We start from the raw sequence: 15573 nt of genomic DNA, 5'->3' as shown, positions 1-15573 counted from the left end.
CTCGATCTGTGATCACGAAGATCCGGGGAGCTGTATGACGAAGAAAAGGTACTAATAGCTCCTGTTCGATCGACCGAATCCGTCAGCAGCTATTGCAATCACCGCAATCTCACGGGATATTTTCGAAGAACAATTCTACAGAAATAGAAATGTAGGTAGTGAATTAGGGGTGGTCAAAAGCTTTCCAGGACGTACAGGATTGGAGATTCACGTTGAACGCAAGAGAGAGGCGGGAATGCCGGAGAAGGATCGAGGAGGAGTGGAGAGGGGATCAGAAATATATAGGGACAAAGCGCAGACACTCAGGAAGACCAAGAGGGGAAAGTCTGGGCCTAGGAAGAAAGAGAGGGGAGGGGAGTTTGAAGCCGCGCAGGTGAGCGAGTTGCTGCGGATGAAGTCAGAACCTAAAGAGTGTTTGTGGCTGGGCTTTCTTGACGGGGGCGGCCCAAGCTGCGGTCCTCGCTACTATGACGCTACAGGGACAGCAACAAGCAAAAAACAACAACAAAGCAGTTTGATCGACGTTGCTTTTGCTCTACGGAGTATTGATTCTATCGATCCTCAGCTCCTTTTAACTCTGAATATTTTGCACCACGAGTCCACGACATTGACTGAGCAAGCGCAGGTCGGGAATATCCAAAGTTACATGCACTGTAACTGTTCGCTGGGAGCTATGCCGCGGTTCGAGCTTCATGACAGCCGAACAGATCGCTTCTGATCATGGATTGAGATTAACCAGTGGATAATTAATTTACTTCACGACAAGCATCAGGTGCTCTAGTTTCTTCGTTGTCTCACGTCTGCTCAGATGCCTCCGTCCATCGCAGTCACTATGTGGAAGTGACCTCTCTTACGGGGAAAGCTCAGTTCCGACGATCCTTGGCCTTAGACTCCTTTTGTTGGGACTTTTGCCCAACACAATGACGGACTCAAACATGTTCGCCCTCTAAGCCATAAATCTAGGCATTAGGCAATCTAGGCAACTTGGAGGCTTGGTAGACAGTCTTTTACACTTTTCATTCGTTCCTGGACTAAGGTTCGCAGTAACTGAGCAGATGACAACTGGTCACGCCCTGGCACAGCCCAGGTCCCGTGACCTGGAGCTCTTTTACCCCAGATCAGAAATTTTGGAGATTGGACCAATCAGTTGTTCTTCTTTCTGGAATAGCTTCAAAGCTTTGAAAACTGTATCAATCTTTGTTCTTTCCTGATCATTATCCTCGGAGTGTGCACCTTCAGAAGTCACAAGCTCCGGGACCAAAAAAATTCTGATTACAGGGTATATGGCGCTACGCCGTTTATCCTTGACACAACAGCAGCTAATTATGCGTAGGTACCTCGCTAGAGAACAGTTCGGGGCTCAATCCTCGGAGCTTATCCGCAGGAGCTTTATGCCTAGACTTTATGCCTAGGTTGCGAATTGATTGCTCGCACAGAAATAAAACTCAGCAAGGTAGTATGGATCAGACAGAGGTTCTGAATAATTTTCTCTCGTCTATTGGCGAGGAGGTGGAAGATGCCGAAGAGGGTATGTACCTGTTGTAGCTGAGCCATAGTAGAGAAAACAAGACTTAAATAAGCCAAGGATTAATCCTCTCCAGAATCCTTCCTCCTATTCTCACGAGACATCCCCTCCGCGAACCTAGGCTTCGTCGACTCCCGCGCGACAACCGTCGACGTGACCATCCACGGTCAAGACTACTCGATCAGCCAATCTCCCACCCTGCTCTCTTCATCTCGAGCAGGAGGAACAACAGGCGCAGGTGGACCTCCTCTTCATCGGTCCCACTCTCCCAAACCATTCAGCTAACCCATCCCAGTCCTATGGAAAATCACCCCCGCGTTCGCAGAATGGATCTCAGACGCTCAATCAAACCCTCTCTGGAAACACTCTCTCCTGAGCCCCTCCTCGACAGTCGTTGAGCTCGGCTGCGGCATCTCAGGCCTGATAGCGCTCGCCCTCGGCCCGTCGATACGGCATTACGTCGCAACAGACCAGGAATACGTCCACCGACTTTTCCGCGAGAACCTCGAAAATAACACTGCCCCAGCAGCACCAACTGCCGTAAAGTCCCAACCCAAGGGCAAGAGCAAAAAGCGGGCGACAGGACAGCAGAAACCGTCGCGCAAGCAAGACGGGCCAGGGCCATCCAATATCACCTTTGCCGCCCTGGATTGGGAACTGGATGTTCCGGCGTCGTTGAAGGATAGTGTCGGGCTCACTGGAAACGATGACCATGACCATGACGACGAGGAAGGAGACGATAAAGGTTTCGATCTCCTCCTATCGTGCGACTGTATCTACAACGAGGCGCTTGTTGCCCCGTTTGTGCGCACGTGCGCGGATTTCTGTCGATTGAGGCCGGTACATACGGCCGGGCGGCGCGCGAGCCGGTCCCCGATGATCTGCATCATTGCGCAGCAGCAGCGGTCTTCGGATGTCTTCGAGGCGTGGCTACAGGAGACTCTGAGGGTGTTTCGCGTGTGGCGGCTGAGCGATGAGGCGCTGGGTGAAGGCCTCAAATCGGGGACAGGCTATGTTGTGCATCTTTTACTGTTGAGAGATGCTACGTAGGGAGTACAGGTGAATGGATGTCCATGCTGATTAGCAGAGCATGCACTAAAGAGGAACGGAAAAGATAAACAAAGCGAATATTATACGAGGTCGCTGTAATCAAACAGCAGGGCAGGATCAATACCAGAGGTTCGTGTTCAGCATGGTGCTGTCTTAGTGAGCCTCAGCGACTTCCTTGGGTTCTGTCTTAAACTCTCATGGAGGAATATCAGCACTCTCTACACCTGATCCTCGCTGCTGAACAGAAGCGCATTGCCGTCTGGTATGATGCTTTTGATTTCTTTTTTTTGGTTTAACCTTAAACTTGAAATATCCCGTTCTGTCGCTGAAATCCCTGGGACCAGTATGATTCTAATTCCATTCGCTGTGCTGTATTTGACCCCTGGACAATCTGTGTAATCATATCTGTCCCCGGGAGAAAGTCATGTTCCCATATGGGCTTCCCTCTACTTCATGTTTGCCAGGACAGACTGGCGGAGATGCCAGCGTAGTAATTCGTCTGCAACACGGTTGGGATCATTTTCCTTTCGGCATACAGGATCTAACACTCTTCCGTCGACATCAAAGTGATCATAATTAAAGTAAGTGATTTTGTAGGCGTCCTAAAGGTAGATGAGTAAGAGGTTGATAGCTCGCCAAGCAGTGAAATCACTCACACCGGGATTCACAGAAACTAGATACTTAACAAAGGCATCGTGGATCGATCGAGTGAGCAATATCCATTCTGAATTGAGCTAATGGGCGCGCAATGGTATCTTGTTGCGGCATTCATAATCCAGTGGCTAAAATCGCCTTCATTCTAGATATCTTCCTTCTCCAGAGGAAAGATATGGGCTGCTTCAAATCCAGTCCAGTCATGAAGATTGGGCGCCATGGTTTTACGTCCAGACAAGACACACATCTTGTCACGAGCCCGTACTCCGTCCCTGAAAGAGGTCTCTCGACCACTGTCGCTGTGTGAACATATCCGGAGCACGGGCGTCTCATCTGTGAGTTTGATGTGGCCTAATAAGTCAGCCAGATTCATTGTGGCCTATTCTTATAACTCTCAAGTGAAGAATGCAATGGATAACCCCCGCTATCTTTCTTCTGATTTCAGAGTCCATCACATCACCAATTCATTGGCTGTGGCTGCCAGACTCTGCTTTACCTCGCTGATTACCTGGATGTTGGAAACAAACTCTGCTGTATACTTCCCTCCAGCACAAAATATATCATAGTGTCCTTTTGCTAAGGGTTCGTCATTCAGCAGGATTGGCTGGTCAGTAGCCCTTGAAAAAATAGTGATTGGGGTGTCAACAATGAGTAATATAGTTGTGAGCATCTCAAAAAAGTTCTCATTCGTGATTGATCTGTTCTGTTGTACACCACCAAGGAGTTCATGGGTTAAACCATTGTAAAACCACACGTTCCGTGCGCGTGCGCAAGACATCATGGCGTGGTGATGACTCAGTGGACAGAAATACCCTAATGGGAAAGTCAATACTTGATGTTGTCATGACAGGTAATGAGTCTTGATCACAAGAGGGAGAGGAAAGAGTAACTTACCTTAAGTGGAAGATGCGTATAACGTCATGAGCAATTAGGTTCCAGGAGGCCCTGGGGTCAGGAACCACTTCAGTTACCTGATAATGAAGGCAGTTTTACTATCTTTCCTTCACGGCTCTGATGGATTGGGATTGCTGTTCGAGAAACCAAGGTATACCACAGGAAGAAGATAATGGGGTTGTCAAGGAGGACAAGAAGTAGAAGAGAGAGGGAGTGTAGTTGTAAGGGTTATAAGACGTCCTCTGTTCTTGTACGTAGTGCCCGCGGAGGCAGACTGACTCCTAGATGGGGAGTGGATGGAGCATTCCATTGAGCGCTGGAAGTGCCCACGGGAGGCGAAGGCGTCCTAGTGATAATATTTCCCTACAATAAGGGGAGGTCACTTCCCACTGTAGTAGGGGTCCACACTAAAGGCGATGTGCAGGCTACCATAACTATATATATCCATAGACATACAAGCAGATTGCACCACTTTCCAAATGAATGTAGAGCTTCATCAAGACCTATTATTTTCAGGGTCTCAATCTAACGTACTAACAAATAGACATGCAGGCATATACCAGCTAGTCCTATGACTATTTATTCCCAAGGCCTAGTCCCATAATTAGTTTCCAATGCCTGGTTCCGCAACTAGCTCATGAGACCATTAACCACAAGGGATATAAAGCTAGATCTGCGTGCTTCCTTCAGTCCTTCAGCTTTGTGTTACTGTGTATTCATTCAGTGGTACCATTAGGAATTTAATTTTCTCTTTGATGGATTATTAAGCCCTATGCAGCTGGCGACAATCGTGGAGAGGTGTGAGGAACCGCAGAACTCAAGCTTTCTCGTTGCTCAGCGGTAGGATCTCGATCAATGATCGAGGAGATAGATTGTTTCGTGAAGCCATTCGGTTTCGGAAGTGTCGTGGGTTCTTCGGGTGTGGGTAGAGGCGCTGCCGGGGTGGGCAGAGGTCGCTCAGTCGGCTCCAACTTCACAGGACACCGCTCACGGCCTTCTTCATCAGAAGCGGACGAATACTCCATGTCGTTGGAGTAGTTGTCAGGATCCGCTGGGGCAGACTCCACACGGCTTTCCTCAGTTGAGGCACGATTCACGGAAGAGACAGGAGGGAGAGGAGCATTGGGGTCAAAGACCACTCCACAGACTTCCAACGCTCTAGACTGGCTCCCCAGGCTGCGATCCTTGTGCTTCTTCGTCAAATGGCACATGAAGCCATGAAGGGTCACGAAATCAGCTTTGCCGCATCCCTGAACCGGGCATGTCAGATAGACCAAGCTGCCGTCGGATGGCCGCTTCCACAACGCGCGTCCGGAAGGATCATGTGCGGCGGGACGTCCATGGCGTTCCCCCCAAGCCTCTACATTCTTAATCGTGTATTTTTGTTTCCGCCTGATGGCATTGGCCGCTGACGGGTCATGCTGGATGTGTTGTGTATGTTGTGTATGTTGTGCATGTTGTGGTGGAGGATGGTGAGGTGGGGGCGCTTGCACCGCCGGTGGTTGTTGTGGAATAGGACGCGGCTCGGGGGGACTCTGTTGCTTAAAGAACGCAAGGGTCGTGGCTGCATTCGTTTCTGACAAGCGACGAGGCGGCGTGGGCCGCAGAGGCGGCGAGTCAATAGTTGCATTATACCCAAGTCCCATAGACTCTCTCTTTAGACGTTTTCTTTGTCTACGAAGCTCCTGAATGAGAAGTCAGTCGTTATGTCACTGAAGGTCACCACATCACAATGGCATAGCATACCTCTTCTTCAGCTTCAGCATGCTCAGTCATCCTACGGAACTCCTCGTCTTCCCGCTTCCGAATCGCAAGTAGTTGACTGCGGGCCGCCATTCGTGCGGCCTCCTCCTGTTCTAATTGCCTCAACCGAGCTTCAATATGGTCTATAGAGGGAGGCTGACCAGGGGGGCCGGGAGGGCCTGGAGGGCCAGACGGACCAGGCTCCTGCATAGGCGGCGGAGGGGGGAAAGGACGGTAGTAATGATGATGATGATGATTCTGCATGGCATGTTCTGGAGGGATAGGCTGGTTCGGATTCATTGCGATTGGGTGGAATCGCGGCAGACTCATGTTCACAGCATGGCCAGGAAGGCCATTGATGCCATGCTCGTGAACAGAGGAAGGGACTGGAGGCGGTGCGGCCACCGTCATGATGAATGAGGTTTTGAACTTTTACTAATGTTCAAGTGGACTTGAATCTCTACTCTGTACCGAAGAGCATGCAGTCAGTTGTGGGTTGGCTTTGTAGTCGTCACGAGAGTGAAATTGCCTCGCAAAGAAGGGGATGTGTAGATGGAGACAGATAAAGATGAGAACAGAGAGATGTAAGTATTACCAATTAGATAAAATGTAAAGTAAACAAAGTGTTAGACGATTATATGAGTGAGTACTTCGAAGGAGGGAAAGAAAGGTATGAAATAACAAAGAATGATAGAAAAGCAATGGACACTGACTGGAGATTGGAGGGAAATAAGGAAAAGACAGGACTGAAAAATCAAGACTTACCTACACTTGCAGGGTGGGTTTGCAGCGAAATCGAAGTAGTACAATCCAAGCTCACCAATAGAGTCACAAAAAGTCAAAAAAGCAGACAAGAAGAAAAACAAATTGCTAGTGTGGCTGTCTTAGCTGCACCTTGCCCGTTTTTCTGCTTTCTAGACCATTGGAAATTTCCCGCGGACCCTCCAGTTGTTGACTGACGCCCACTAAGATGACTATTCTGGAGTAGAAGAATACAAGTGGTAACGGCTGACGCAAGGGATTTCTGATGGTTGGATAGATATGAAAACAAGGATTGAGTTTAGATACTACTTGAAGTATGTAACTAGTCCCCCTAAGGTGAGATTAAATGCTAAACAATCTAGATGAGGAAAATACTTAATCACTTTGTGATAGGCAGGGAAAGGGTAAAGTCACTAATGTGAGGCGAAAAAGAAAATAAAAAAAATCTAATAAAATAGACTAATTAATAGATGCAAATTGATTTCGACAGCTCTCATCAGCTAAAATGCTAGACTAGTAGACTAAGATACTAGTAGTAGTTCTGTTTTGTAGAGCAAACCCAGTTTGACTTTCATGGTCATCAGAAAACAAACAAACCCATGGATCAAGGCAGGACCTGCAACAGCACTAAGTTAGTGAGCTCCAGTATCAGATGCAGATGCAGCAAGTGTAATAGAATACGAAAAAAGTAAATATTGTGAATATTTACCTTAAGATAGGCATTGAAATCCAAGTTTCTAATATAAGTAAGCTCTTATTTTCCATTCTGACTTTGATGAAGTTAATCTGAGGTCAATTCAACATGTTTAGATATATGTAAGTAGTACAAGAAGCCAAAGTGAGTGTGGATTGACTGGATTTACTTGGCTGGCCTACAAATCAGGTGTAGTGCAATTGATTATTATTGCATAGATTGAATCAGGGTTCCCTCTAAAAACAAGACCACTACTGTCACACTAGTGACAAACACAATCCATAAAATGTTAGACTAACTGTACGCGGCCTTGTTTTCTGGATCCAGACTGGCTACTCATATTTGGCGGTGAAGATGACTTCCAGAATAAAACAGTAGAAGAGAAAAGAATCAATTGGTGCCTTGACCAACTACCGTAGGTACTGCAGACTATCCCAGCTTCCCAAGAAGTAAGAATCATTATTCATGGGATAGTCTAGATAAAACACCGCCAAATCTAAGTAGAGGGGGAATCAAGGACTGAGCCATGGCTAAAGTTTGTCATGTATCAGAAGTTTCAAGATCAGGTTTCCAGCACAATAACAACATGGATTATTACTCTATGCATTCTTGACATCATGGAATCATTATTACTGGTAGACTCGATGCGCATAATAAATGGTAGCCAATACTCTTATCTTCAAGATTGCTTGTGGCCGAGTAGACTAGGTGTACATCTCAGATGGGATCTCCTTTCATCCTTTTTTTTTCATTTTCTTAAGGGCGAAGAGAATGGGAAAAGGGTATGAAGAAAATGGCCCCTCCACTTAATTTATTTATAGTGGTTAACAGCCAATGAACATCGGGCGATCTACTTTTGTATGTCACACAATCAAAGGAGCTGGGCAGATAGAATGCCATAGAAGTTGGACTAAGTCCCAGCTGATACTCCATAGCCTGTCTCGAAAGGTACAATGCAGCAAAATGTCTTTGATTTTGTGCAGAACCCCTGGTCATAAGAGGAGCCAAACTACCATCAAAGCTCGGAAACACTGGCAAAATCACCAGAACCAGCCATGAGAAATCAAATCCAATTGGCATCGATAATGTTCATTATGAAGAGAAATTAAGAGCATCTTCGTTCCATGTTTCTCAGGGGGGTGAGCGTTCAAATCACCATAATGTAATTATGACCAAGTGGGGTGAGCCAGAAAGTCGAATAAATCGATACCTTATTATTGTTATTGCTATTATTATTATTATTATTATTATTATTGACAACTGATCGACAACAGTACAGTAAAACTTCATTATCTATCGGATTAGTAACTATTCGTAGCCCTCCGACTCCTTTTACTATTCATACTTTGTTTTCCCTAGTATTTAGCCTCTTTCCATCTTCCAGATATAAGGCTTATTTGCTGCTTTCGATCACCAACTCCTGACGCATGATCAACTCGGTGAGAGGACGAAGGTCCTACATGAGCACTCTAGTGCGCAATTCCACCAACGAATGGGCTTGTAGCTCAGTGGTAGTAGCGCTCGCTTTGCATTCACCAATGCAGGTCCTTAGACCATAATTGCGAGAGGTCCGGGGTTCAATCCCCCGTGAGTCCATTATCTTTTTCACATTCTGTTTTTCTTAGTTTGACCCCATCTTCTTGTAATAATAAAGGCGATGGATTGGAGGCAATAGAATAATGACCTGGAATAATTTCCCATGAAAAGCTACATTGCGTTATTGGACGCGAGGTCTATCCGCTATTATGGTTCAATATAATCATATCGTGCGAAGCATCCAGGTCACTTGAGCCAAGTCAAAAGGCAATCAGTATCGACTGACGGCCTATAAACTATACAGCGGTCGAGTGGTTGATTTGTCTATTCTTCTGCATTGCTACTGCAACTCTGCATGTCTCCCAGTGGAGTTCAGCTGAAGCTGTGGGAATCCGATAAGAGAAAATCCAGGCATTACAGTTGACACTATTTTTTATAGAAATGAGCTAATATTATCATTATCCTATCAGCATGACTACCATTGACGGCATGATTCGACGATTATGGCCGCGCTCCTGCCTTGATTGACTTGGGAGATCCCTATATTGGCTTTGGATATCAGCTAGATAGATCCTCCGTATCGTGTACGAATGGAAAAGGAGAAACTGAAGGTCACTCGGACATTGTAAAGTGTAAACGAATCCTGTCATGTCCAGCGGTGATCCACTTGAGTTGTAAATGATCAAGTTTGAATCAATAATAATGGCTCAAATCACGGAAGTACAGGCCCTTTCCCCCCTTCGCTTCCTTCCGTCTTTGGAGTCAGGGAAGTGTCTCAGTTGGTTTCTCCCTAGAAGCGCAAGCGTACAGGATTACCAGGAAATGAGGATTAAACAATGCATGCTGGAATGATTCGACATTCCTCCTTGACCCTTTCTTGCCAAAACTCTATCGATGGATCAAAAGTCCGGTAGGATGCAAGGAATGAAACTAGTGTTGAGGGACCACTGACCATTAATTATGATAATAATGGCATTTGGCACCTAGCAGTCAATTCATTAAGGCAATCGTACTAACTAGAAATCCTGTCCAAGTTGTCCATCTTAATAAATCCCAGTTTGTACTACAGTTATCGATGCCGCATTTCACTCCTGGTTTTTCCTTTTTGTTATTATTATTATTATCACATGACTATCATAATTACCAATGTCTCCACAGGCTAATTAGTAGATATTGTACTAGTTTGTTTAGCGTGTGAATTAAATCTACAGAAATGGACCGCGCAAGGTGCTGTTAAAGGATCTTAACACACTAAGACAATAATTGATAGACCTATCTATGTTTCATTTATCAAGGTGTCATAGCTGACATCTCGATTCCAATCAAGTGCCATACCACTTAACTTAAAGGCGACATAGACCTTTTCTAGCCTGTGTCGACAAAGGCAACTAAAACTGGCGATCATCAATTGATCAAGTACATGCGAGCTCGGGTTCAGCTTTTTGCCATGTTGTTATTATGAGCAAAATGAACCGTACCACGTATTTCTTGCTTGGCCCATAGCTCAATCAATCCCTTCAAAGATCAAACTAATCTACATCTTCCGGGCGTCTACGCGAGGCTCAAGGATGCCTACTTTCAAGTGGAGTATTTCAAAGAGTTTACCACAAATCAAGCCGAAGAGGCCAGCATGCGATCCTTTGGCTAGAAAACCAAACAAACGAGTAAGCAAAGGAGATAGTAACGCTGACCGTTGGACGAACCGAGGGGTAGCCAGATTAAGAAAGCGACTTATTTGAACGTTAATCTTTTTTTTCAAATATAGTGATGTTCGAAGAGAGAGGAGAATTTTCATATTGTATGCTCCTGATAGACAAGCCCACCACATCCGTTTAGTGGTTCCCAGCCGTCATGTCATTAAGTTACACTTCAGGCAATCCTTTAAACCTTTCCAAAGAACTGCCCCAAGAAAAATGAAATCTCAAGTATGCTCACCCGACCCAAGAGGTATGAAGGCAGGAAAAAAAAATGTAAACACCATACACCGAGAGGAAGAAGAGTACATGAAAAGGGTAGAGAAAAACATGAAAGCTATGATATGTATACATGTCATACACGTGTTAAGACAGTGATGAAGAGAGGAAGAAGTTGATGGTGACACAATCGCAAAAGATCACCCATGGGTTTTTGAATATGTCGCTCAGGTATAGTTAGTAGTACATTTAGGGCTTGTTCTCACCCTGCTGGCCCTGAGACTGCTGCTGCTGCTCAGACTGAGCCTTGTGCATCTTGTCAAAGAGGGTCAAGCTGGCGGTCTGGAGCTCATCGGTCTTCTGCTTGAGCTCCTCAGCAGTGGCGGTACCCTCACCAGACTGGTTCTTGGCAACGAACTCACGCAGAGTGGCGATCTTCTCGCGGATCTGCTCGGCCTCAGCCTTGTCAAGACGGTCCTCGAACTCCTTGAGAGCCTTCTCGGTGTCGTTCAGGACGCTGTCGGCACGGTTGGCAGCTTCAATGGCAGCCTTGCGCTCCTTGTCCTGCTCACCATACTTCTCCGCATCCTCAACCATCGACTGGATCTCAGAGTCAGAGAGACCAGAGCCAGAGGCAATGGTGATGGACTGGTCCTTGCCGGTGGACTTGTCCTTGGCGGCAACGTGGACAATGGAATCGGCATCAATGTCGAAGGTGACCTCGATCTGGGGAACACCACGGTGGGCGGGAGGGATACCAACAAGCTGGAAGTTTCCAAGCAGCTTGTTGTCCTTGACAAGCTCACGCTCACCCTGGAACACCTTGATCTCGACAGCAGTCTGGAAATCAGCGGCGGTAGAGAAGGTCTGGGACTTCTTAGTGGGGATGGTGGTATTGCGGTTGATCAGACGAGTGAAGACACCGCCCAGCGTCTCGATACCGAGGGAAAGGGGAGTGACATCGAGCAGCAGAACGTCAGTAACCTCACCAGCCAGGACGGCACCCTGGATAGCAGCACCGATGGCAACAGCCTCATCAGGGTTAACAGACTTGGCAGGGTCACGACCGAACATGGACTTGACAGACTCGGCAACCTTGGGCATACGGGTCATACCACCAACCAGGATGATATCCTGGATGTCGCTGGCCTGAAGGTTGGCGTCCTTGAGAGCCTTGCGGACGGGTTCAACAGTGCGGTTGATCAGGGGGTCGACGAGGGACTCAAGCTGAGAGCGAGTCATCTTGAGGTTGATGTGCTTAGCGCCGCTAGCATCGGCAGTGATGAAGGGCAGGTTGATCTCGGTTTGAAGGGAAGAAGAAAGTTCGATCTTAGCCTTCTCAGCGGCCTCACGGATACGCTGGATAGCCATGCGGTCGCCGGAGAGATCAAGGCCAGAATCCTTCTTGAACTGCTGGACAATGTGGCGAACCAGATGGATATCGAAGTCCTCACCACCAAGGTGGGTATCGCCGTTGGTGGACTTGACCTCGAACACACCCTTCTGGATCTCCAGAACGGAGATATCGAAAGTACCACCACCCAGATCGTAGACGGCGACAACACGGTCGGCCTCCTTCTCCAGACCGTAGGCAAGAGCAGCAGCGGTGGGTTCGTTAACAACACGGAGAACGTTCAGACCAGCGATCTGACCAGCGTCCTTGGTAGCCTGACGCTGGGAGTCGTTGAAATAAGCAGGCACAGTGACGACAGCGTTCTTAACGGGCTTGCTGAGGTAGTTCTCGGCAGTCTCCTTCATCTTCTGAAGGACGAAACCACCAATCTGAGACGGCGAGTACTTCTGACCGCGAGCCTCAACCCAGGCATCGCCGTTGGTGTGCTGAACAATCTTGTAGGGGACCTCCTTGATGTCACGCTGGACCTCGGGATCGGTGAACTTGCGACCGATGAGACGCTTGGTGGCGAACAAAGTGTTCTCAGGGTTGACAACGGCCTGACGCTTGGCAGCAATACCGACCAGACGCTCACCATCCTGGGCGAAAGCAACAACGGAGGGTGTTGTTCTAGCACCTTTTCATTTAAAGTCAGTTAAATTGCTAGAAACCAGAATCGCGGCCGACGCATTGGATCCGTGCATCCAATCAGATCACGGCGTGAAAATTTTTTCTAACAACGTACCTTCTGCGTTCTCAATGATTTTAGGGGTCTTGCCCTCCATAATGGCGACGGCCGAGTTTGTAGTACCTAGGAACGCCGTTAGAAAATTTCAAGCGAGAATACTGCCGCAATAACATACCCAGATCGATACCAATGACCTGGCCCTTAACCTTTTCACCCTCGGTCGAGTTCCATCTCCGGAAAGAGGCGCCGGGAACTCTGAAAGCAGGGGTGCGGGCAGTACGCGGCAACTGAAAGAGAAAATCAAGCGTTAGTCCAGAAGATCGAGCTTGCGATGATACTCTGGGAGAGGATGGAACATACAGCGCGGACAAGACGAGATGGCATCATCGTGACTTGATTAAAAAGTAGATAATACAGAAACTCAAAAAGAATGAACTAGCGAGAACTCCGATCCGATTCAATCGAAGGGAGAATGAGATAAAGGAAGAGAAATAGGAAAGGTACGGAGGATGAGAGGAGGAAAGGAGATAGATGACTTTTTTAATGTCTGGGGAAAAAGAGAACTTCAAGAGGAAGAAGGGAGAATGGGCGGGTAGTTGTAGAAATTGCACGGAGAGCTTCGGCCCGTCGTCGAAATTGGTAGAATCACAGCAACGTAGCTGGCCACCCAATGATAGCCGAGTTAGCCTTAGACCGCCTCCTAGCAGGCCAATCACCTGCTGTGAGAGCTGGCCGTCTACGAGTAAAATTCTTGGTAAGGTACCTTAACCTACTGATTCTAACTGGCAGTAGCAGGTACTCTCAAGTCAACGAACATGAGCAAGGCAAAATTTTTTAATACTTGTATGCCTTTTTTATATACTATGTGTTCCTCAGTGCCCAAGTAGTGTAGGAGAACGGCTTGGGGGAACGCAATGATATGGCCTGAATGCAGGACTTTAGCTACCATTTTAATGCTGATGTAGCTCTAGCTTATGGCGCCGTTTTGCCTACAAGAAGGAGAGTTCTATATTCTTTAGTGAATAAACCTTGCAACATCCTAGCTATACCTATATCGATATGTGTCGTAATGAAATTCCTTGTGTACGCTGACGACACAAGAGGAGAAGACAACAAACCATGCGGTAGATCTTTCGCATAGTTTCTCCCTCTAAGAGGACTATAGAGTATACTGCCAATAATATCAGCCCTACGGAATGTGTGTATCCTATACTTCCATAGTAAGTGCTATACAGCAAGACCGGGAGTCAACTGAGAAATCCCGTCTTGTCAGGTAGAGAATGGACTTTATAGTATTGTGGCAAATCTGAGATTCATATACGCCGTACTCCGAAGCCGGCGTTGGCGACGGAATTCCATCCAACTGTCCATGATCTAAAATTGCTTATGCCATTCCGAGAATGTAATTCGCCAGTCAGCTTTGTTCGTCCCGACACAGGGGTTTGCCAAAATTGTGTCTGATCTTTCCCAATTGATGTCACGTGCCCAGGAGATCTTGGTAGCATTCCAGATCCCAGCATGACGACTAGCTCTCTTCAACGACTGCAGAGGGCATATTTATCTGCCTGATATCTGCAGAAGTCTGCTTTGATGTTTAAGAGGTACCTCTGTAACTACGCGCAAGATATGTCATTCAATGAATGACAACTACTTCAACTACAGCAAATGCACGATACTCATCACGCGATCTCGGTGCTTCCCCTGTGTGAAGAGAGAATCCGGTGTTCAAGGGCCTGCGAGCATATTATACAGACTTCATCGAGCTTTCTTCAACGTGCTGGATGCATCTAATATCGGGAATAGACCGACTAGTCTGATTCCGGAGACTCGACAAGATGATAATGAGATGGAAATGGAATGAGATCTCGGCCAGCCGCATTATTCGCTGAAGGATCCCCCGGATTTGTCTGTGACAAGACTTACGTCATCAGCTCGGGCCGGTGATCACAACCCCAGGCCTCGACCATTCCCAAGTCGTCACTCTCAGTCACACCATCATACTACTACAACCTTACCTTACCTATACCTCTTATCTACCTTACCCTAGCTGAATTTATGGTTGACGATGATTCAATACCTAGGTAGTCGCAGTAGTCTCAGCAATCATCTTCCCATTCTGATCCCCAGCCCAGGAACTCATTAATCACAACCACCTTTGGTTCGGGTGCTGCTACTACCAGGTTGTAGGGTACCTCCCCGACAGAAGGAACCTCGCAATCTTGTCCATCGCCACTTACAGCACTACCTCTATCATAGTCACCTTCGTCGTCTCCCTCGTCTTCTCTCTGCAGCCCGCTCGGCAACCGCGGCGTCTACCAGAGTCCCGCTCCAACAATGTCAGCGTGATCTTGACAAAACCATCATGACTACGGATTCTGCTCTATCGTTGGTCCCAACCTGCCTTTAGCATTGGCTTGTTTCAACTTCACCTGGCTGACCTCGTTGTTTTATTAGACATCACTCAACTGAGTCACTGATCCTTGCAACCAAACGCCGATTTTTCCCTTTCAAGATACCCAACTTGTCTGTCACTCTGCTATACTGGCGAGTTTGTCGCCTGAACGAATCATGCTAACACTACTGTAGCCACCAACAGCTTCGCAACTATATCAGTACCGCTGACCCGGACAGAATCTACTTAGTCGCTGACAGAGTGATATATTCAATTCACATTTCGTCGCAAAAGAGAGAGACTATAGCGGTCATACCGTTTGAGCCGAA

The 15573-nt window shown here is 47.1% G+C and overlaps 3 protein-coding genes and 1 non-coding gene across 4 annotated transcripts; 2 read left to right on the top strand and 2 right to left on the bottom strand.

Annotated features, from left to right (window-relative positions):
• Positions 1–1458: 1458 nt before the first annotated feature.
• Positions 1459–2575, top strand: ALT_4053 (S-adenosylmethionine-dependent methyltransferase; the record flags this gene model as incomplete). Its single annotated transcript, XM_033556689.1, has 3 exons — positions 1459–1528; positions 1602–1763; positions 1821–2575. 3 exons carry the CDS (start codon positions 1459–1461, stop codon positions 2573–2575), a joined length of 987 nt encoding a protein of 328 aa, XP_033412580.1.
• Positions 2576–4893: 2318 nt separating this feature from the next.
• ALT_4052 (uncharacterized protein) lies at positions 4894–6277 on the bottom strand (the record flags this gene model as incomplete). The annotated part of the gene is made up of 2 exons (XM_033556690.2): positions 4894–5808; positions 5870–6277. The coding sequence occupies 2 exons, from the start codon at positions 6275–6277 to the stop codon at positions 4894–4896; spliced, it is 1323 nt and encodes a 440-aa protein (XP_033412581.2).
• Positions 6278–8816: 2539 nt separating this feature from the next.
• On the top strand, positions 8817–8918 carry ALT_t084. Its single transcript has 2 exons — positions 8817–8853; positions 8883–8918. It is a non-coding gene; the product is annotated as a tRNA-Ala (tRNA).
• Positions 8919–11020: 2102 nt separating this feature from the next.
• ALT_4051 (Hsp70 family protein) lies at positions 11021–13239 on the bottom strand (the record flags this gene model as incomplete). Its single annotated transcript, XM_033556691.2, has 4 exons — positions 11021–12801; positions 12910–12975; positions 13028–13139; positions 13213–13239. 4 exons carry the CDS (start codon positions 13237–13239, stop codon positions 11021–11023), a joined length of 1986 nt encoding a protein of 661 aa, XP_033412582.2.
• Positions 13240–15573: the final 2334 nt, after the last annotated feature.

This window comes from Aspergillus lentulus (assembly GCF_001445615.1).
Source record: "Aspergillus lentulus DNA, contig: Alt08, strain: IFM 54703, whole genome shotgun sequence".
NCBI lineage: Eukaryota > Fungi > Ascomycota > Eurotiomycetes > Eurotiales > Aspergillaceae > Aspergillus > Aspergillus lentulus.
This window is presented reverse-complemented; position numbering and strand designations above follow the sequence as displayed.